The sequence below is a fragment of the Penicillium angulare genome (genome assembly GCF_028827245.1).
Source record: "Penicillium angulare strain IBT 27051 chromosome Unknown utg000008l_segment0_segment0, whole genome shotgun sequence".
NCBI classification, from domain to species: domain Eukaryota; kingdom Fungi; phylum Ascomycota; class Eurotiomycetes; order Eurotiales; family Aspergillaceae; genus Penicillium; species Penicillium angulare.
The window spans coordinates 314,599-336,574 of record NW_026623167.1 but is presented as its reverse complement, the minus strand read 5'-3'; the positions used below and the strand labels follow the sequence as shown (position 1 = coordinate 336,574).

Genomic DNA, 21,976 nt, shown 5'->3' with positions numbered 1-21,976 from the left:
CTATAGCCTAACCTCATCTAACCCACAATACGATCAACAAAAGCAGCCTCCATCTTAGCAACCTCCTTCTTAAAAGCATCAACCTCCTTCCAACAATTCAACGGCCGACGATCATGAAGTCTCAAACACCCAATCACCTCCGTCTGAGCCTTAGCAACCTCGTCATCAAGCTCAACTAGCTTTCGTCGTCCATCAAGTCGGCTCCGCAATGCCTCAATCTCACTATTCACCGAGGAAGAGGATACATCGCGCTTCAGAGCTGCGTCTTGTGCGGGAGTCTCGACAGCGGTAGCGATTGAGGGGGCATCGTGCTCACGGCCTGCGAATGGGATTCGGGGTGCGTCCAGGTTCAAAGAGCCGATTGGGACTCCGGTGGTGGACTTTGCGATGGGGCCGGTGGATGATGAGATGGGGATTGAGCCTGTGTCTTTTGCTGAGGCGAGGCGCTTCTCGATTTCGGCGAGGGTTTGTTGTTCGCGCTCGTGGAGGCGTTTTAATTCCTGGGCGACGCGGTTTTGGATTTCGAGTTCCACTGCTTTGGTGCGGGATGCGTCGGTCTGAGTGTGTTAGTCTTTATTCATTCGATTTTGAGCTTGTGTTTGTTTTTGTTTTTGTTTTGAGACCTGGATTGGATCCGGGTCTATTTCTTTGCTGTGGGATTGGATTGGATTGGGATTGATATCATACCTCGCCGTTGTTCTGGAGGGCTTCAACTAGGTTCGAGGAGAATTGAACGGGAGAGTTGCTGTTGCGATGTTAATGTTAGTTTTGGATCCCTTATACGCCTGTCTATATTTCGTCTTGTGTTTAAGCGATGAAAGTCCCCATTGCGCGCGAATTGGTGATATTCGTTTACCGGGCTGGTTAACCGGAGTGCGTCCAGTTTGATTGCCTGCTGCTAGGGATTCGGAAGATGTAGTGCGGATTTCGGGATTGATTTACCTGGCGAAGACATGCTTGGAGCCACCCGCAGCCTCGGGCTTAGAACTACCAGCACCCATGATTGTGTATGGCCGTGATTGCGATCTAATCGGATCCAGAGAAGGGCGGGTGTGAGAGATGCAGTTCACCCGAAGCTCCGATACTTCGAGTCACGTGAGATTAGTCAGGATTGACGGACTGTGCAGTTGACCAGTTAGTTTATTTGGCTTGGATTCCTGCAATCTCAAAGAGAAGAACCTGAGATATAGACAAATTCTTTTATTCCGTAGTAGTTCGCTTCACAAAGCACTAACAGTCGATGACATGAAATAAAGTCCTCCAATTTACACTCTGCTTATCCTTTGATTGGTGTGCTACTTTTTGTTCTCAAGCCCTATAGTGTATCTATTCAGAGTTTACAGTACAAGGGTATAGCGGCCACCCAGGATCAATGCAGGTACTCAAGCGTGTGCAGGATCAATGACATTCATGGGACGGACCGGACGGTGTCTGCAGAACCTTAAAAACAAGGCAATTGATACAACCTTGGAAACCTGTAACTAAGTAGGCATACTGAGACAACATTTAATGTGCGTCAATCTCGGTATTCCGTCCACTCGGGCTCCATCCGATTTTCTGCAATGGAGCCGAGAATTACGATGCCGACCCATGCCGACCATATGTAGGGTTCCACTCTACATTCAACTCTAGTTTCTGTATGTAGTATGAAGTAAAGCCTTACTATATAACTCGTACATCTATAGCTGAACAAGTAAGCTATTCGGCATGATTCGGGTTACCTAGCCCGTGCACCTGCATACGACGCTGTGCAGGGACAGTCTCCAGGAAGATGCTTCCCCATGATTCCTTGGATGTTCCGTCCCCTGTTCGAAATCCCCCGATATCCCGCCCTTAACCTCTGTCGCTCACCGGTGAAGTCGGGGAAAAACATGTTCTGGAGATTGGGACCAGTCACAGCCATTCCCCACAGCTTTCTCCGTGGTTGCAGGAATGAAGACCGATGAAATGCCGTCATTAGGCCCAGGTGGAAAAGAGAAAAATAAAAATAAAATACACTGTTTTTGCAGAAACTGGGACACACATGGATCCATACTAGTCCATCCCATACACATTAAGAAAGTGGATGTGCGACAGGGGGAAGTTGACTGTGTGACCTCGTGGAATGTAGGGGATCATTGAACTTCTCTCTGCATCCGGGGTTTACTACTTGGGATAGAGGGAAAACGGAAAAAGATCAATAAAAATAGAGCAGAAAAATAGGGAAAAAATAGAGAAAAATAAGACAAAATCAGCGAGACTCCGGCGAACCCGGAGTTTAATAGTTTACAGTCAATTTACAGTCAGTACAGCCGTCACGTAGTTGATTCCCCTCCATTTCCCGCAATCGACCGCCAAGGGAAACCCTGACCTCATGAAGAGAAGAACTTACTCTTCCTCGCTTCCTTTCTCTCTCTCCTTTCTTTTTTCAATCTTAATTCACTGATCTTCTTCCATCCCCTTCATCCTTTCATCCTGTTATTCTTATTCTTCTTCTCCCTTCCGGCTATCCTAATCCTTTACCTCCGTGCCGGCTTTCCTTATTCTCTTCCGTACCCCGCCATGTCCTCCCCGCTGCTGGCTGAAGCCACGCGCATTGCGCGCGAATTCGACTACCCCGCTGATCAGGTCCAGCGCGGTGTCGCCGAGTACATTCGTCAGTCAAACGAAGGTTTGGCTAAAGAAAACACTACTCTGAGCCAGATTCCGACTTTCGTCACTGCTGTACCAAATGGTACAGAAAAGGTACAGGCACCAGACACTTTTTTCTTCTTCTTTTTCTTCTTCTATTTTTGCCATTGGGCCACTCCTGCTCTCTTTTCTCTTTTACTAACACCTGACTTTAGGGTCTGTACCTCGCTGTCGATCTGGGTGGCACAAACTTCCGTGTCTGCTCTGTTCAGCTGCATGGCGATACTACCTTCTCCCTCACCCAGTCTAAGATCATGATCCCACGCGAACTCATGGCCTCCGGTACTTCGAAGGATCTTTTCACTTTCCTCGCCCGTCAGATTGAGGCTTTCCTGCGCATTCATCACAACGAACACTTTGAGGCTCATCAGCGCCGGCGCAGAGAGGGCCATGTGGAGGAGGAACTCTTTGATCTGGGCTTTACTTTCAGTTTCCCCGTGCGCCAGTACGGAATTAACTCCGGTACTCTCATTCGGTGGACCAAGGGCTTCAATATTCCCGATGCAGTTGGTCATGATGTTTGCGCTTTGCTCCAGTCTGCCATTGATCATCTTGATTTGCCGGTTCGCGTGGCTGCGCTCGTCAATGATACTGTTGGTACTCTGATGGCTCGCTCATATACTTCTCCTGGTGAGACTGGTACTTTGATTGGTGCTATTTTCGGAACTGGAACCAATGGCGCCTACGTTGAGAAGCTTGAGAATATTACCAAGCTTAAGCATATCAAGGATGCTCACTATGATACTCACACTGGTGAAATGATTATCAATGCTGAGTGGGGTAGCTTTGATAACCAACTTAGTGTTTTGCCCAGCACCATCTACGATCGTGACTTGGATGCTGATAGCAATAACCCCGGTATTCAAATGTTCGAGAAGCGTGTCTCTGGTATGTTCTTGGGTGAGATTCTGCGTCGCGCTCTGCTGGACTTGTACAGCAATGCTCAAGTCGGTCTCTTCAAGTCTACTGAGACCTCCGTGCCTTCTGATTCCTTCTTACACCGCCAATGGGGTCTCGATACTAGCTTGCTGAGTGATGTTGAGGGTGACAATCTGCCACAAATGCCTAAAATCAAGGCTGCCCTGAAGGAGCACCTGGCTATCGAAAATCCTACCGATGATGACTGCAAGGCCGTTAAGGTCCTGACTCATGCCATTGGCAAGCGTGCCGCTCGCCTTAGCGCTGTCCCTCTTGCAGCCGTTCTAATTCATACCGGCAAGCTCGACACTGATGATATTGTCGATGTTGGTGTGGACGGCAGTGTTGTTGAGTTCTACCCCAACTTCGAGGGTCATCTGCGCGATGCTCTCCGGGAAGTTCCCGAAGTCGGTGTTGCCGGTGACAAGAAGGTCCGCATTGGAATCTCCAAGGATGGTAGCGGTGTCGGTGCTGCTTTGATTGCCTTGGTGGCTAGCAAGGATGAGACTTTGAAAAACCCCACGGAGAAGAAATCATCTTGATCTCTCCACTCTCGAAGTCTATAACTTCCTTCCTCAGCCTACCATACGATATCATGTCTTTGATGATCCTATCTCAGGAATTTACTTCTTACTGGCTGGGCCAGTAATACTGGTGAAGTGAGATAGTCCTTGGACATTCCCAAAGCCTTCTTGAGCCTGAGCCTGAGCCTGAGCCCAGCTCGAGAAACGATCCATGCATCTCATCCTTGTTCTACTTTCTACTTCCTCCCCTCCTCCTTCCCTTTTGCATGATGATCCGAGAGGCAACGGGTATCAGTTCAAGCACTACGACCACCTCGAAAATAGGTGATCACTCACGCGCCATTTCTTCTTTCTTTTCATCTGTATCTGTTGATTTTGATTCTGCCCTGCCTGTCTTGTGCAGAATGTACCATTAGCTTGATCTGGTCTTATGGAGTTGCGCCATGTTTTGGCGCGGGCGGGCATTCGATATCAGTACATTTTTGCATCTCTTCTCGCTGATTTATCTGAATGATAACAATGAATTGATTAAAGTAGCTTTGTTTACAGTAACTCTAAACATCTTCTATGTTTAAACATCATGGATATTCACGTATAGACCTAGACCTCGGGATTAGGTATTCCCTCATGCTCAATTTCTATTCACTGTATATCGCTGATATATGACCCGCTATGAAAAGTGCCAGAAGAACCAAAAGAAAGCAGCAGAATGCAAAACGAGAGCAAAAGAAAAGAAAAAGAAATATTAGACAACCGCATAGAGACTCAAATAAATACCCCAGATCACACCACAGGCACTCCCAAAGACAACTCGGCGATCAACCGGAATGACAGTATACATTAAAGTAGAGACAACAGGCCGATACTTCAGCCTAGCAATCATGATAGGACGAAAATCCTACCCGTGACCAAGTTAATTTCATTCATAGTTGAACATGAGATAAAAATGAAAATAGGATGCAACATGCAACATACCTCTATAACCAAATCCCAAACCCGTTTAAATCCTTCCCCCTTCAGAAAATGAATAAGCACAATGAATAGCACAATATTCATTATCCCCGCAACCGTAAGGTCAAATATAAATTTCATAATGAAACTATGTAGACCCGATGCAGGCTTTACTCGCGCCGGTGCCCACTTCTCTTTATCTTTGTCCTTCTCCTTGTGTGAGGGGAGTGCATCATTTGAAGATGATGAGAAGGAGAATGAAAAGAATGAGGAAAAGATGTTCCTAATTGAACATGTTCGTGATGAGCATTTTAGCTCGGATCTGGATGGAAACCCAGGATATCGTGCTTCAAGGGCACGTTGCCAGTAGAAATTGATGGGCACGATTAAGATGCCATATGTGATGAATTGGAGAAGGGCGAGAGTGTTCAGTTTAAAGGTGTTCTGGAATTGTTAGGGTTCTTGTTTTCTTGGTTTTCATTGGTCTTGTATTCTTTCTGGTGTCTGTGGTTTGGGTTGTGGACTTACTGGACTGTTCCACTGGTCGATTAGTTGTGCTAGGAGGTTTGATAGCGCGTTTAGGACGGTCGATTGAACGAACGTCACAGTCAGTGGTGACAACATAATCAATTATCACTGTAATTGTAATTGTAACTATGACTGCGCCATTGATCAGCCATGAAGCTAGGAATAATTCAGATAGTCGAGTGCATTTGGTCTGTCTTTTCTTTTTCTTGGGGACATGTTGGGGCCGAGACGCGCAAACGTGTCCTGACTAACGCTAACAAGGGGACAGCTGGATAAGGGGTTATCGTTATCGAGGCTGCCTGAACTTCAGCCTCATTTTACATTTGTTTGTTTAATTTGGAGAGATAATTGAAGAACATTCTTTTATTCATTCATCATTCATGCTCATGCTCATGCTCATTCATTCTAGATACTGATCACTTTTTGAAACTCGACATTTGGCCCGTTCTTCGCACTGGTAAAATGGTCTACAAGCGCTAAATGGCCCCCGGCATCCTCGCCAACCCGATCAGCAAGACTCATATCAAATAGGAAGATGAGACGAGCGAGCGTAAGTCGCATTTCCATAAATGCCATGCTCTTCCCGATACATCCACGTGGTCCAATGCTGAAGGGACAAAATGCTCTACGCGCCGTCTCGACTTCTTCTTTCGTCGTGCTCCACTCTGTCTCTGTCTCTGTTCCTTCAACTGAGACTAAGCATTTAGCCCCTTCAATCCAGCGCTCTGGTACAAATCTCCCTGGCTCCCGGTAATACGCCTCTTGTCGATGAATAGAGTATACCGGTGTTCCGCAATTTGTACCAGCCGGTAAAAAGACTCCATCAACTACCACGCCTCCATCCATTACTTCTCGAGGAATAGCGCCCGGAACAGCAGGCGCAAGACGCAGCGCCTCATCAATACAAGCTTTAAGATAAACTAGCTCGTTCAATGCTGACCCGCTAACTATCTCTTCAACGTGGCTGAATGCACTGCGTACTTCTTTGACTAGCTTCTCGAGCGCTTTTGGTGTTCGGACGAGATAAAAAAGTACTGCCGCTAGTGTTGTGGAGGTTGTGTCGCTTCCTGCTATCATGAGGACGTTTGCTTCGCCCCATAGTTCGGGTGTGCTGAGGCCTTTTCCGGTTTCGGGGTCTTTGGCGTTGAGAAGGTAGTAGAAGAAATCTTTTTTGGCTTCGCGGCCTGCTTGTGCGCGTTCTTGGGCGCGCTTGTTTGCTTCCACGCGTGAGTTCATTATGAAGTTCCAGCGGTCTTGGGTGAGTTGGCGGATGAAGATTTGGTCGAGGTGCCATCTGTCTAGTGGCATCCATAATCCGCACTGTGGAAGAAGGTAATGTTAGATTAGTTTGTTTGTTATGCAGAATGAAGTGAGACGGATGATGTGTGTGTGTCTGTGTGCACTTACCACGTAATGCCGATTTGCAGCTCGATCCACCAGCCCGATCATATGTCTTCGTCCATCAGACACAAGCATATCGAAACTCTTCCCAAAGCACAACTCCCCCATAACATCATAGGAAAGATAACTGAACCAGTTACCCATATTTCGAACCACACCCTTAGATGCTGTGTGTAGCACCTCTTTCTCATCAACACTATACCCCGCCAACGAGGCGCAAAGCTGTCGCACATGCAGAAGTATCACGTCTTCCATGCCTTTCAACGCTGCGTCCGAGAACGCTTGGCTGAGTACTCGTCTCTTGCGTCCATGTGTAGCTTTATCAATTGCATTGTGCGTATTATATACGCCTTTGATGGCTGTGAAGCCATTGTAGAAATCTGCTTTCTGGAGTCGCTTTCCGTGGCCGTAGATATCGTGTAGACCGCGGTCGCTGTTAACTGAGATAAAATTTGGTGCTACGCGCACGTGTGTGCCGTAGTTTTTATGGAGTGAGTGTAGCCATAGGTGTCGGTCGCCTTTTAGACCGTGGTAGAGTTGGTTCCAGGGTGTTAGGGATGCGAAGATTGGACCTGGGATTCGTCGGAGTGGATGGACGAAACGGTTGTAGAAGAGGTAGGCTATTGTCTGTGCGCTTGTTAGTTTGATCTTCGTCTTTGGTTTTGGTTTTGCTTCTCTTCGCTTGACTGGACTGGATTGGATTGGATTGGATATCCATCCCCGGATGTATGCTGTATGCTGTATGCAGACATCCGCCGATAATAATCGGAGTATGGCCGGGTGAGATCAGCTCAGTCTTGAACATACCAGTATGCCTAGGACAGCGGCTAAGTCCACCGCTACCCTTTGAATGCTCATGGGTTTTAGTACCGATTCAATGATCATAGTTGCGACGTTGCCTCAGTTCTGTTTGTGCTTATCTTGGTTGTGTTGGGGCTTTATAGACTCCCTGTGTATCCACCGATGTTACCCGCGCCCAACCGGATGCGGGATCAATGACGATAGTTCCGTGGTAAATCCACTGGGTTTGACCTGGAATGTTTCCCAATCTGAGGAATGAGAAACTTGCTTACTGCGTGAGCGGATAATCCCGGCTATTATCTGTTTCATTGGTGGTTATGAATGGGCGGTTGTGGATAACTTGAGCTGGTCGGATATGGGGTTATGCTTAAATGAGGTTGGTTCAAGTTATTTGCGGGGATCAAAGAGAAGTGTTAATATTAATTTTATGGTTATAGGTTATAGAGGTTGAAAGGGTGATAAGTGTAAGACATGGTTCTATTATTGTTTATCAAGTCTTAGACATGTGCAAGTTGTATTATGGCTTTTGTTACCAGTGAGTAGCTTGGGAAATTCTTGAGATTGCTTATGCATAATAATGCGGTGGAACTTTGATCTGCCCCTCTGTTTTGAGACCCCACAACGGCTTTCAGTGGTTTTTTATCATAGGTACAAACCGCCGATACCCGTTGTTTATCTCTGAGCATTATTCTCTCCACAATTCAAGAGATGTAAACGTGATAATTGGCCTTGAAGGTATCCGATATAGGAGTAGACTTCCGATTCTGGCGAGTAGCATATCGCGAGTCAACTTGGCCATGTTTCAGATGACAATTGTACGCATGGCATAGCGATGGTCCTTGTTTTTCGCCCGAGAGATAGGTGATTGACACGGCCCGTTGCGGAATGTGTTTCGCTCACAGAGCTGGTGCTCTCAGAGTTGCATGAAAATCGTATCATATAAAAGTGACTATGTACTATGCCCAGACAATCCCCCATCTAGAATCCACTGCTCATTATCGTCATTATCGTCCTGTACCCGCCGCCATGTTTGTTTTCGTTCAGTCTTCTCGGCTTTCTCAACTTCTTGCCCATCCGGAGCACGCCAGACAGGCCGCATTAACCCTCCAGCAGCAAGAAGAGGATTCCGGCTAAAGGCATGTCCACCCGAAGATCCCGAAGATCCCCCAGTAGCAGCTGCATCCTCCATTGAATCCTCAATGGGCTCGGGAGTGGACTCCACAGCCGCAGTCTCATATATTCGGCGCACCTTACCACCCTTAATGTCCAGACTCATGACTGTCTTCTTCTTCTCCCACTCCGGACGAGCCTTCTCTTCCAACTCTCGTTGAATACGCTGTTGCTTTTTCAGCGCCAGTGCGCGTTGCGCCGGACTCATCCATAATGTTGAGGCAACGTTTGGAGTTTCGAAATCGGCCGCTTCGTCGACGACCTTAGTTCGCTGGGCGTTTTGGGCTTGGAAATTGAGCAATCTGTCACGGTGGGCTCTGGCTGCGTCGAGTTTGCTGGGAGATGCCATTCCAGAGCCGGAGCCGGAGCCGGACTTGGATACTGGGTGAGGTCCTCCTTCATGGTGGACACCTTCATTATGGGCGCGCATCTTTTCCTGGCCGCGCTCTGCTCGAAGTTCTCGGATCATACTCTGTACTTCGTCGGTGGAGAGGATAGGAGTGTCGCAAAAGGAGCACGGTTGTAGTCCTTCTAACGCGCAGATGATCTTGCCGCATTTTAAGCAGTTTGGTGCTGGGTCAAATAGTGGATGGATTGTAGCTGAGCATGTGCATTTGCGTTTCTCGGCTCCCATCGTTGGATTGGTTGATACTTCTAATGCGGCGATGGCGGCTGTTAAGTCGGAGATATTATTTGTAGTAAGGGAGTTGCCGGATCCTTTGGAAGAGTTGGTGTTTCCACTGCTTTTCTGTTTGCTGGTCTTTGAGCGCACATTCGGTAGCATATCCGAGAGTAGCGGGCCAGATGCTGAGGGCGGAGCTTTCGACGACGTAGGCATAGGCGACTGGTTACGCGAAGATGCAGAGGAAGTCGGTGCTGATAGACCGGGAGCAGGCTGACGTAGTGATAGTGATGCCTTGCTGGCGGACATGTAGTCTTCCTCTTCATTGGCCTTCTTGTATCCCCCGCCAACATTTCCGTAGTTATCGGGGCGGCGCGGGGGACCAGGGTTGTGTAGTGGCCTCTTGTTCTTCTTATTCCTCCCTCTTGTACCATTGTTCGTGTTTGATGGTGTGTCATTTGAGGCAGAGGTAGAAGTAGGGGCAGGAGCAAGGGCAGGGGATGACGATCCAGTATCGCGACGTGAGTTGAACGAGGAGATGAATTCGAGGGCGGCGGGGGAGTCGCCTAGGAAATTTTTGAGATGATCGGCGCATTCATCTTTGGAGAGACTGGCAGAATATTCGATGATCTGCTTCAGTGACTCATCGTCTAGTGGGAGGAGCTGGCTCAGCCGAGGGGCGGCCCATGCTGTGAGATTGGCCATGGTTGGAGGATGATGAAGTGTTGGCAGTTGGGGCGTCCGACATTGCGGGGAGACCCAGGCGTGCCGGACGAACTAATTCGGGCCGGCCGAATTGGTGTTCTCCAGCTTGGTTAGAGTGGGCCGGGTACACGGGTATAGTTATGATTTACTAGTAATCAGGGGCATGTCCCCATTTAATAGTTCTTTTTCGATTCAAGTTCCTCTTTCTCTTTACTTGCCACGACATTCTTTTGGAATCTTAATTTTAATATGAAGATATTCTCTCTTCAGTTGGACGACGGAGGACGTGTCTCTGGACGAGTATCTCTTCCACCTGCTGCACCTGGGAAAGGCCATCGTCCTCTGCTAGTCTGTTTTCATGGAGGAAGCTATGACTCCGAGTATTTCGATGCGACACCAGAGTACTCAATTACCCAAATTTCGGATGCTCTGGGTATACCTGTTGTGTCTATCGATCGACCGGGCTATGGTGATACTACACAACCTGCTATACCACAAGGCGAAACTACAACCTATGCACAGGTACAGGGCAAATACATCAATGAGCAAATACTTCCTAGGCTGTGGCAGGAATACGGGACTCAATCAGAAGCGACAGCTATAGTTCTACTCAGTCACTCCATCGGCGCCATGATGGCCACGATCTCTGCGGCTTGCTGCGCAGGTACTACGAAGTATCCACTGGCCGGCTTAATTACTTCTGGGATTGGAGCCGAAACAAATCCGATAGTGGCTCAGCAGTTCAAAAGCATAGTCACACCCGGGCAAGAATTTATGACCTTCGACCCAGCCATTAAAGATGTGTCAATGTTGCAACTTCCTCATAAACAGCTGGCGGACCCAGCAATAACTGAGTTCACTGCCAATCTCAATCGTCCGACTCCTATTGGGGAGTTCATAGATATCAACAATACATGGCTGTCGTATTGGAAAAAATATTCTCAGGTTATTGACGTTCCGCTCTTGTATGGAATCAGCGAGTTTGATGAACTCTGGACGTCGACGCCTGAGATCATGGAGGAGTATCGAGATGCATTCCCTTCATGTCCGTGGATTGAGAGCTCGATCATTACCCAGGCACCGCATTGCATTGAATTGAGTTACCAGAGACGAGGATGGCAGGCAAAGTGTTGCGGCTTTGCGCTAGAGTGCGCAACGTGGTATGCTTTAACCAGGCGGGATTGATTGTCCATGGGCTGTCTGTTAGATAGTTGATTTGATGTATCAAGCTTTTCTATGTGAGGTAGCGCACCCTTAATTGAATCAGTATGAAAAGAAAGGAAGAAAATATTGGAGAATTTGTCCATGAATTCAGTAACTCCGAATTAGATGTGGTATCATATCATTGTTGTTTTTTATCCTCAGCATTGATCAAAGATCCGTTTCATCTCGTCCCATCTCTTAGATGAAACATCCACCAACCGCCGTAGATCTTCAGTATCGATTGTCCAACCCCCAACCTTCTCCATCTTCAGAATAACAGTCTTCCCATTCTTCTCCTTATCAACAACAATAGAAGCACGTTCATGCGCCAAATTGTCTTCATATCCATCTGGATCCGCAAGAATCCACCGACCTTTGCCGTCTTTCTTTTGTTGTTCAGCATTCGGAATAACCTCAGCTCGCCATCCTGCAGCAGCATCGGCCTCGAAAACACAGAAAGAGCTGGCAACCGGCAGTCCACGCAAGGTGAGTTTGTGTGCTTCGCTAACATCGTCCGAGCAGAGAACCGTCTCGTTATCCACATCCCACCAGGCTTTGGGGAGCTTTGTATCACGGAGGGCTGCAACAACAGAGGCCCAAGCTGCATCGAAGGGGTTACCGGCAAGTGAAATAATCATGATATCAATGTAAAGTACCCAGAAAGCCTTAATCTCGCGGGGCCTTTCTTCCTTGGCTTCCGTGTTTTTGCCCGCACCCTCGTCAACGTCCATTTGTTCATCCTCTGGTCCCAGATTAGGTGGTTGGTACCAGATACGCAAGTCATCTGCTTTGACAAGTCGTGAGCTGTGAAGGAGAGAGAGGATTTCATGTGAGATTGATTGAGCCATAGTGGATGGCGGAGCTCCGGGAAGATAACCAGGTGCGCAGCCGGTGCTCAAGGAAAGATTGGGGACGAGCAGACTAAGGTCTTCGATATGGACGCGGTCTTGGTCATCTTCATTCTCGTCGTCTTGACGCTTGTCGGTCGAGGCAGAGGAGGTTCGAGCTACACTCCATGAGGCTATATCGTCGGTGTGAAGCAGTTCGGCGCGGACACCGCACACAGCAGCTGTGTCGCCGATACGCACTACAGCGCTACCATTTGTGTGTGTCAGGGAGCCGCAGTTGGCTGATGTGGTTCGGAATTGGAGGGGCTCGCGGCCGTTAGCTCGAATTGAGGGCTGGTTCATTGCTGCTGGCGGGGAGAGGTGGGCAAGAAGATAGGCGTGTGGCTGGAGGCGCGCGAATTGTGAGGGAGGGAGCGAGAGCGATGGTGGCACCGCTGGTGCTTCATTGCTTGTTGAAGCCATTTTTGCAGGCTTTCATGTAGGAATTGTAACCCAAAACACGGTCTGTAGTATGACCGTCTCTAATTCCAATCGTAAGAAAAAGTGATATGCATTTATCCGGCAGAATTGTTCCGCTCCAGGGCGGTAATGATCAACATTGGCCAATTAGTGCCTTGTTTTGTTGCCTTGTGGCCTTACGCACTTATGGATGCCTTAGACTGGACTCACTTTGTATTAACTTATCCAGGCAAGAGAGATAAACATCTTTAGTAAGGGGGAATCGCTGGAAGCTTATACAATATAATAAAGTACTGAAGAGATAATCTACTAGTTAGCACTAGTGGAAAGAATGCATTCATACTAGTATGAGTAGCTAATTAACTATACAACCCATTTGATTCTTTCGAAATGCTTCAAGTTCCACATGGACAAAAAGCACGTTCAAATGTTCATTCCCCAAACTTGAGTATCTTGCCTAATTCAAGTTAAATTAGCTGTGACGCATATTCTATATTTGGTGGATCGGCTTGTCACATCGTCCAGAATATCTAAACTTAGGTACAATGTATCTATCAATAAATACGGGTGAAGTATTTCCCGTATTCTCAGCGTCATCATAACATTCTACCAATGGTTTCCCAGGATTAGTCTCACGGACGAACATTCCAATGTAGGGCTGAGAAACTTCCTATGCTTCGGAGATTCGGCTCTACTTACTGTAAAACTCTAGTTGTGTTCATTATGCGCCGAGTATCCTCGGGATGACGAATGGCAGCAGTATTAGTTAGCGCCGAGATAGCCAAGAAAAAAGTAATAATCAACCAACAAGCAAATGTCGGACTATTTTCAGACCATATTCGCAGGTCTGGACGAAATGGAACTCTGTCCGTTCGGAGTGGTTCGTTTGTGCTCTGCAGTCCCCACCACGCTAATGCAGCCTGGTCACCCCAATCAGCTTCTCTGCAATAGGTGTCTATGCTGATTGGCTTCCAGGCGCTAAACCGTCACATATCACTGGGGGATTATGTTTCCTCCTTGCCCGAAAGTTGCGATCACCCGAGGTGACGTCCGATTCTCGACCTAATTGACCACTCACAGCTCAAGTTTTGGAATGGCTTGCCCGTTGCTAATCAACCAGTTGGGCGATGTGATATGGCTGATCTTACTACAGTGTGACCATGCAGAACTGTTGGTGCTACCCCCACTCCTCGTGCCTTTATACATGTAGACAAGGTTTTTTCCCCTGCAATTTTCTTTTTTTTTCTGCTTTCCAACTCGGTGACTCGACGATCTTCTCGTGACTTGGCGAATATGGGCTTGGTGCTGTTATAGGATTTGAATGGGAGGCCTTTTCTTATATGATCATTAGATCGGAGCACTATTGAAGAATCATAGAAGTATGCGCAAAACTTATGAACTTGGAAAAATGCAACAATCGCTTACCTGAGATAAAAAGGTCCATATCCTCAAATACCAGCTTCCTAGCTACCCCGACGATTCAAAATGCTGGACGCTATATTTTCCCTCGTTCGGCGTGTCTATGTGCCAGTCACAGCATCAACGACTACCGCGGAACAGAATGAGATGGATCGAGATTCTTTCCGCAAAGCCGGGAAATATGGATATGGATTTATCTACTTTGCAGTAGTGCTGCTGGTCATCACTACCATTATTCGACTCTGCAACAGCTATAGCGACAGGATTAGAATCATTATGCATAGAGAAAGCAACCCACAGCCTTTCCAGGGTTCTCATGGTTCTTCGACGCCGGACGAATATGAGCTTCCCAGTGCAGGCACTGATGCTTCAAGCATGCATTTCTTTCCAGCTCCGCAAGCATCATCCTACCAACCACCTCGTTCTCTCTTCCAACGGCTTTTCCACTTTAATAAAGTGATTGCATTATTTCGGTGGATCTTCTATCGACCTATGCCTACTGTCAGGATTGGGAAGAAGCAAATCGTCTTCCCTTCTCTAGCTGTGATTTCCATTGTACTTGCAGCCTTCATATTTGTAACGCTTTACTGCTTTGTGCCGCAGCCCTTTTACTATTGGACCATCGCCTTAGGATCGCCACCACTAGCTATTCGTGCAGGCATGCTGGCAGTTTCAATGATTCCGTGGATTGTTGCGCTTGCTACAAAAGCAAACTTTATCACCATGGCGACTGGCCTAGGCCCTGAACGATTGAATGGGCTGCATAGATGGCTATCCTATATCTGTCTCTTCCTCTGCATTATTCATATGGTTCCGTTCTATGTTACGCCCATATGGACAGACAATGCTCTAGTCAACTACCGAAACTGGGTACCGCCTGGTATCTATTATTATGGAAATGGCTGGGCAGCAATGGCACCATTGATTGTGCTATGTGTTCATTCACTCCCTTTCCTGCGACACTGGATGTACGAGCTTTTTGTTTTCGTCCATATCCCAGTCTCTTGGGTTTTCGTGGCAATGATGTTCTGGCATAGCAAGAATTATCTCAAATCTTGGGGCTACCTCTGGACAACAGTGGCGATCTGGATTGCGACATATTTTATTCGATTATTCTATTTGAATTGGAGTAATCCGTTCCGAATTTCGTCCTTTTTAATCGGAGAAGAAGCGGCTGTCACCTTGCTACCTCAAAACGCAGTCAAGGTTACCATTCCTACAAAGATGCGCTGGAGAGCCGGGCAGTACGTCTATTTACGCATGCCAAGTATCGGTTTTGTCCAAAGTCATCCTTTCACAATCGCTTCGCTTTGCAGTGATGATTTCCCCTCTGCTTATGGCCCGAAATACCGCGATATGACGCTCATCTTCCGACCATTCCAAGGATTTACCCGCAAAGTAGTGGATAAGGCGTTGGAGAATGGTCCAATGAAAACATACACTGCATTTATTGAGGGTCCATATGGTGGTATGCAACGCGATATGGCAGCGTTCGATGATGTGGTGTTCTTCGCAGGCGGAAGTGGTATTACTGCCATTGCAAGTCAATTGTTAGATCTGATCAAGCGAATCCGAGATGGTAAAGCTGTTACGAAGTCAATCAAGGTCGTTTGGGCACTAAAGTCACCGGAGACAATGGAGTGGTTTCAAGAAGAACTACGTATTTGTCGTGACAATGCACCTGCCAACCTAATGTATTGCCATTTCTTCCTCACTGGTATTAGCATGCAACAAGCAGACCAGGCAGGCCGAGACCTCGTCCAAGAGAAGATCTACGGCATGCTACAAGGAATCGATAAGCGAGACTCGACATACATTCGACAGGAGGCCGACGGTGATCTGGAACGAGAGAAGGAGCTTCGCCGTGAGAACGAGGACGGCTTAGGTGCTCTTCCAGGTGCACCTCCCGCCGCTCACGTTATCGGAACTAGGCAATACTACCAGCCTGGAATAAGCTCAGTATCACCGGGGATCAGTATTAGTCCTGGGTTTGATTTTGGGTTCGGTAGCTCGACACCCACGTCACTGAAGCAGCCCACGCCGCGCTATGCTTCTTTCCAACCATCTCATCGTAGAGATAATTGGAAGACAGATTATTTCCGACCAGATGTTTCAAAGATGCTTAATGAGTTCTCGCAGACATTTGGTCGTCGGGCGTGTATCTTTGTTTGTGGTCCGCCTGGTCTTCGTGTTGAGGTGGCTAACACGGTGGCTAAGCTGCAGATGCGTGTTATGAGTGATTCATCTAAGGATGAGATTTTCTTGCACGCGGAGAATTATAATCATTAGGCTGTGCTGCTGTGTATACTTCTGTCGTGTTCATCGTTTCTGTGTATTTGATACCCATATCGTGCTGATTTCTGTTATTATCTTTCCTGTACATGGTTATTGTGATATTCATCAATCAAGATTATTATCTCCATAACCCTAAGATATGATGAGTTAGAATTTCATACATCTGCGGACTAAATGTCATTTGGGCATGGGTGCATTTGAGAAGGCACCCATGACTCTTTGAAAGCCTCCACATCGTTAGTTCTTCTGAGATATACCAACGTGACTATTAGCAGTCTTTTTAGAAACAGCCCTGCGAGCACGGGTGATAATCTCCAGTGCCAGTTTCCTCATCTTGACTGCTCGTTTTGGAGACAAGATAAAGCTCATCTGGTACGAGATAACGAAGTATGTTCTGTAAGTTGATTTAAGATGCCGACGATACATGTTCATGTATGTCAATGATTCTGGTTTGAGTCCATTGAAGTCTTTACAACAATTGTCGCTCCCGAGGTCTTGATGATTGGTACTCATCGGCCATCAAGCCTGGCAGCCAAGCTACAATGTCCGAGTTCAATTTTAATTTGGTTTAAGCCCCGGGGCGAGGAAGGATGCGCGCTTCTATAGTTACTACTATGTAGGAGCTTGTTTTTTTATTGCCCAATACATCCATTCAAGTTTGTTTGAAATACATAGCCTCTAGCCCTGGAAGCTTGTGCATTTGGTTATTTCTTCGAAGCAAAAATTTGAATATCAGGGATGTTTCAGACATGAAGACATTGTATGACGTTGAGGCATAACATATACGGCGCATAGATACGTATGCAGGTGAAACTATAATTTAATCAACGGGTATCCAAGCTATATCTATCAATAAGTCGTGAGCAGCTAGTAAATGGGTTCAACAGTACCCCATTTACCGTCGTTGTGGGTTATTGCCTTTGGCATCCTCGGCTTTCCGTTTCCTGGATGGTGTCTCATCCTTCTCCAGTACTCGAGAATCACTCAAGGTTTGCACTCCAAGATCGCCTTCCTCTTCATCTTCCGCTTCCACCTTTTCCCAGTCCTCATCGTCTGCATCATCGGATGGGGATTCTTGGAGGCTGGCTTCGACCTGAGGAGGTAACTGTGGCTGATCTTCTTCGCCACTATTCTCATCGTGCCAATCAACATCTAATCGCACAATCCGGGCACCTGAAGGCTTCAAGCGTCGATAATAACCTTCAACAACGCCATCTTGTATCTTGAATCCTCGTGCGATATACCAATTCAGCGCATCTTCATTCGCCTCGTGAACGTGAGCTGTCACGGAGCGGATGTTGAAGTGTCTCACTAGTCCAGAGACCGAAGTGGGTTTTTGATTACCCGACGGTTCGAATAGTAGAGAGTTTAGTAATGAGGTCGCAACACCGCTGCCACGATAGGGCGAAAGGAGATGCAGAGTTTGAATATACAAGTTCGTAGCTTCTTTGCCGCGTACCACACGCGTGGGATCTTGTTTTTCTAGTCGACATCGAATAGCTCCAATCACTTTATCTGTACCGGCTGATGCCTCGGGATCAATGCCTCCCGATATATGGTGCTCATGATATATTGCGACGCGTGAAAGAGACGCGATGACTGGATCGGTGATGGTAGCCGTATAGAACGAGTTTGGATAGCGAATCGGCAAGAGTACACCAGTTATGCGCGTCAACGAGGGAATGTGGGCAGTTTTCACTGTTTCGACTGATATTTTTGGATGTGGAGTCGCGTAGCCTGACGAGATGTCATGGGGGTATGGTGTAAATGAGTTCTGGCTGACATTGGATGAGGTGGTCTTTGCGACAGCTGGCGGTTGGAGAGGAGGTACGCGGTTAGGCGGGTTATTGGAACGAGATTGGTGAAGAGGTGGAGGTGATGATGCCTGTTGTGACTGCTGCGACCTCGCAGAATTCGCGAAAAACTGATATGCCATTGTTTTTTGTCGAAGTCTTGAGTGTCAACAACCTTAACGTGATTTGACCCTTTGACGCTGCAACAGCGAATGCGGAGATGCGATAAGAGATAAGACCGGGTGAACAACTTGCTCCTGCCTCAAGTCTCTTCTCTGGCTTTGTATCCACAAGAAGGCTGGACTCGGACCCCAGCATTTCCTTCAATCAGTGAGTGATCATTCTGGCATTGAATTCTTGTTTCCCATCATCAGCTATGCTTTTGTGTCTTTGAGATCCTCCACGGGAGCGTTGCTCCCCTATTTCCCGCTCGGTGGATCATGCCCATTCGCCCGGTCCCGAAGTCACCTACTCGGAACAGTGAACCCGCATTCACCGGAGTAGCAACCATTGACTTCTGTTTTCACCACTGACATTGGATGTCCTCTAGTACATAAGCTTCCCTTTTGGCGGGTGCTGATTTGTATTCCTATGTCAGACACGCCTCGTCATTTCGGACCGACTCCGACATCGTTACATCGTTGTACCAATTGGCATCTCCCTGCATAGATTTACATCACATGGAGGACTAGGGCCTCATACTGGCGCGGAACTACAGGTTGTCACTGTGTCGCGAGCACAGACACAGCTATTGGTCATACAGAAAATAGTCCACTGAGTTGGTTGATTTCCCGCTACGACTCCGAGAATGGCCGGTTCCAATGCGGCTGGCAATGCGCCGGTCTACCCTGCCGGCACTGTTGCCAAAGTGGTATGTGAACTTTGCAATGCTCCTTATTGGCCATTCCTAATCTTCTAATAGTCGACCGATATCCTCAACGAAACCTTCCATAACATTATCCATGACCTCGTCGCCAAAGTCCATCGAGAAGAGAAAGTGGCACGGATGCGCTCTGCGGTAGTCCTTGCGAGACAGAAAGCTGAAGATGGGGCAACTGTCCCAGATGAATCGCCAAGCAAGTCTTTGGCAGATGTAAAGACAAGGGAAATGATTGTTGATCCAACAAAACTGGCCAATACACATCTTGAAACCGACGCAGCCATTTTCGACCACGGACAAGTTCTCCTGAAAGGCAACCCATTACAAACAGTCAAAGAAATAATCTGTCCCGAATGCCGAATGCCACGTCTCTCATATCCACCCGTCGGCGCTGGTTTCCGACCTCCCCCAGATTCCAATCGCGAGTACTGTCTAAATGGCCCGCTGATCACACTACCCGGCCATGACGTCCATGGCAAACTATTTGCAATCATGCCGAACCCCAAGAAACGAAAGACAGAGAAGGACAGCAACATACCTGAGGTTCCTACTAGCAAGTGTCCTGTTTGTCCAAGGTACTTTGTCATGAACCGCGTGGCTCAACATTTGGACCGCTGCATGAACATCTCCGGTCGTGGAAGTAGTACCCGAAATAAGACACCGACAGACAGTGGCGCAAGTGGTGGAAACAGTCCAACCTCATCTGCTCCAAAACGTCAACACACCGATGAGGACGAGGGCAGCCCCAGTCCTACAAAGAAGAAGAAGCTTAACCAGAAGAAAGCGTCCAACAATAAGCCAGGGCCCAGTAAGCTGAAGAACTCGTTCACGGTGGAGGACAACGACGATGATATTAAGAGTGAGAATGCCGATGCGTGATTTGGGCCATGGTTACCTTAATATTTCTTCTTTTTCACATCGTCTGGTGTCTTCGGCGTCTTGTTTTCTTACTTTTAGCTCTTTACTGGCTTCATGTTTTGGCGTCTCGGGGCTGTTTTATCACTGAAGAACTTGCATAGATGACGATGATGAATTGGGTGGAACAGGACTGTACATTATTTGATACTTTATTTCACAATTGAAAGGCATAGTCATTGTGGGCATGTGGGGATTTGATAGGTCAATCAATATCAATTATTCCATATTTGAGAGCTTCATGATAGAGCACAAGTATTCTTTAGCCTGAATATCTTAGATAATTCTATCTCGATAGCATGGTTTGAATGGAGCATCCAGACATCACTGATGGCAGAAGCCCAACCTTCACGTTCACCCTATATACTCAGCATACCTACACCACTCCACATCATCACGCAAACCCTGTATTTCATCATCCCTCAGACAAAGCAACACATCAATATCCCCATTATCCATCGAGGGCAAAAAATACAACAAACTTTGTACAGGTTTAGACTGAGGTCTTCGCACAAAAGCCGGTTTCCCAAGTATCCCATACTCCAACCTATGCACCGCCGTACCAGCCCATGATGACGCATTAATCCACGCATCAGGATCAAACCCCGACACAAAACTAAACGTACTCTTATCACATTCCCCCACAATAAGAGTAGCAAGACTCCGAAGATAACGCCTCTGCCTGATTCGCCGGACATCACGGCGCAGTTGAGCTGCCACCTCTTCCAAGGAAGCCTCTTCTATTTCCTGGAATGACATTTTCGAAGCGGTCTTCACGACGACAACACCCATGTACTCTTTTGGGATGTCTAGTGTTTTTCGACAGTCGATTGCGCGTGAGAACCCTGTTAAGGTATCTGGGTTTTGGCCTTTTTGGCGGATGGCACTGAGTCGTTTCCAGATGAAGGCACTTAGGGCGTCGTCGGTTGATGGTGTTTTGGCTAGTGTAGCCAGGTGAGATAATGATGAGGCATTGAAGCGGAAGCAGTGGAAGGCGGATCTTGGTTTAGTATTTGATTGGGGCTTTCGTAGAGCTGGTGTTGAGGAGGAAGGACAACGCATTGCTGAATGATCGTGGAGCTTTTCTTTGGGGCTGAGTAGGGGGAAGATATTCGCGCGATCTCGAGTATTTACACTGATGGCTTCCTGGCCGAGATGCTTTCCCTCAAGTGCGGTGGCTAATAGTTGGAAGATCTGGTCGATGCCACCCATATCTAATATATTATGCTGTGCGGCGCAGTCTAAGATAAGTCCGCCTTTTATCCAGCTGACTGTCAGTGTCAGCACGGGTGCTGGGTTGGTCTCGCTCTCGGTATATGTATCTGGCATTGCTGATTCGTTTGAAAGCCATGAACCAAGTAACTGGTCACTGCTTGCTTTGGATTTGGAAATATCTCCGAAGGATGGACAGATTTCAGATCGATCTTGCACTTTGAGAATATTTGTCGTATGCGGTGATCGCGCAACTGTAAAATCCCCTGTACTTTTACTGTCCCATTTGTTGATGATGACTACTGCCCCGCCGAGCCATGGGAGAGCTGTGGTTATCTGGCTAGTTGCTCCTTCGAGGTGTGCAATGATTGTTTTTCGGGGCGTTGTTGCGGGACGAGGAAAGCATGCTGCTAGGTGGGTGTATCCTTTCATTCGAGGTAGCTGACCCCATACATCTATCATGCCTGGGAATATGTCCATTTCTTCGGTGTTCATTGCAAGATACTGGGTGTATGTGGTTCAGATAGAGTTAGGTGCTTTCAAGCAGTGCGGGAGTTGGGAAGCATGTATAAGCTCGGAGGAATCTAGTACGTTCGCCTTTCAAGTTATGTGTCCCGCAGTTGAGCAGATGAGGAGCGTAAAATCCTGGACTTTATCATGCC

At 47.4% G+C, this 21,976-nt stretch overlaps 11 protein-coding genes across 11 annotated transcripts; 5 read left to right on the top strand and 6 right to left on the bottom strand.

Moving 5' to 3' along the window:
* Positions 1-17: 17 nt before the first annotated feature.
* On the bottom strand, positions 18-1,001 carry N7478_010843 (Mic19 family protein; the record flags this gene model as incomplete). Its single annotated transcript, XM_056927057.1, has 3 exons — positions 18-557; positions 688-745; positions 943-1,001. 3 exons carry the CDS (start codon positions 999-1,001, stop codon positions 18-20), a joined length of 657 nt encoding a protein of 218 aa, XP_056774105.1.
* A 1,540-nt stretch (positions 1,002-2,541) lies between these two features.
* On the top strand, positions 2,542-4,130 carry glkA (glucokinase glkA; the record flags this gene model as incomplete). Its single annotated transcript, XM_056927056.1, has 2 exons — positions 2,542-2,724; positions 2,826-4,130. The coding sequence occupies 2 exons, from the start codon at positions 2,542-2,544 to the stop codon at positions 4,128-4,130; spliced, it is 1,488 nt and encodes a 495-aa protein (XP_056774104.1).
* Positions 4,131-5,148: 1,018 nt separating this feature from the next.
* N7478_010841 (uncharacterized protein) lies at positions 5,149-5,433 on the top strand (the record flags this gene model as incomplete). Its single annotated transcript, XM_056927055.1, has 2 exons — positions 5,149-5,186; positions 5,220-5,433. 2 exons carry the CDS (start codon positions 5,149-5,151, stop codon positions 5,431-5,433), a joined length of 252 nt encoding a protein of 83 aa, XP_056774103.1.
* Positions 5,434-5,996: 563 nt separating this feature from the next.
* N7478_010840 (cytochrome P450) lies at positions 5,997-7,877 on the bottom strand (the record flags this gene model as incomplete). Its single annotated transcript, XM_056927054.1, has 3 exons — positions 5,997-6,911; positions 6,999-7,619; positions 7,800-7,877. 3 exons carry the CDS (start codon positions 7,875-7,877, stop codon positions 5,997-5,999), a joined length of 1,614 nt encoding a protein of 537 aa, XP_056774102.1.
* An 865-nt stretch (positions 7,878-8,742) lies between these two features.
* Positions 8,743-10,290, bottom strand: N7478_010839 (C2HC5-type zinc finger protein; the record flags this gene model as incomplete). Its single annotated transcript, XM_056927053.1, has 1 exon — positions 8,743-10,290. The coding sequence occupies one exon, from the start codon at positions 10,288-10,290 to the stop codon at positions 8,743-8,745; it is 1,548 nt and encodes a 515-aa protein (XP_056774101.1).
* A 249-nt stretch (positions 10,291-10,539) lies between these two features.
* Positions 10,540-11,475, top strand: N7478_010838 (uncharacterized protein; the record flags this gene model as incomplete). The annotated part of the gene is made up of 1 exon (XM_056927052.1): positions 10,540-11,475. One exon carries the CDS (start codon positions 10,540-10,542, stop codon positions 11,473-11,475), a length of 936 nt encoding a protein of 311 aa, XP_056774100.1.
* Positions 11,476-11,651: 176 nt separating this feature from the next.
* N7478_010837 (3' exoribonuclease family protein) lies at positions 11,652-12,803 on the bottom strand (the record flags this gene model as incomplete). Its single annotated transcript, XM_056927051.1, has 1 exon — positions 11,652-12,803. One exon carries the CDS (start codon positions 12,801-12,803, stop codon positions 11,652-11,654), a length of 1,152 nt encoding a protein of 383 aa, XP_056774099.1.
* Positions 12,804-14,285: 1,482 nt separating this feature from the next.
* Positions 14,286-16,508, top strand: N7478_010836 (putative metalloreductase transmembrane component; the record flags this gene model as incomplete). Its single annotated transcript, XM_056927050.1, has 1 exon — positions 14,286-16,508. One exon carries the CDS (start codon positions 14,286-14,288, stop codon positions 16,506-16,508), a length of 2,223 nt encoding a protein of 740 aa, XP_056774098.1.
* Positions 16,509-17,409: 901 nt separating this feature from the next.
* Positions 17,410-18,450, bottom strand: N7478_010835 (GNAT family N-acetyltransferase; the record flags this gene model as incomplete). The annotated part of the gene is made up of 1 exon (XM_056927049.1): positions 17,410-18,450. The coding sequence occupies one exon, from the start codon at positions 18,448-18,450 to the stop codon at positions 17,410-17,412; it is 1,041 nt and encodes a 346-aa protein (XP_056774097.1).
* A 665-nt stretch (positions 18,451-19,115) lies between these two features.
* N7478_010834 (uncharacterized protein) lies at positions 19,116-20,066 on the top strand (the record flags this gene model as incomplete). The annotated part of the gene is made up of 2 exons (XM_056927048.1): positions 19,116-19,178; positions 19,230-20,066. The coding sequence occupies 2 exons, from the start codon at positions 19,116-19,118 to the stop codon at positions 20,064-20,066; spliced, it is 900 nt and encodes a 299-aa protein (XP_056774096.1).
* A 390-nt stretch (positions 20,067-20,456) lies between these two features.
* N7478_010833 (uncharacterized protein) lies at positions 20,457-21,809 on the bottom strand (the record flags this gene model as incomplete). The annotated part of the gene is made up of 1 exon (XM_056927047.1): positions 20,457-21,809. One exon carries the CDS (start codon positions 21,807-21,809, stop codon positions 20,457-20,459), a length of 1,353 nt encoding a protein of 450 aa, XP_056774095.1.
* Positions 21,810-21,976: the final 167 nt, after the last annotated feature.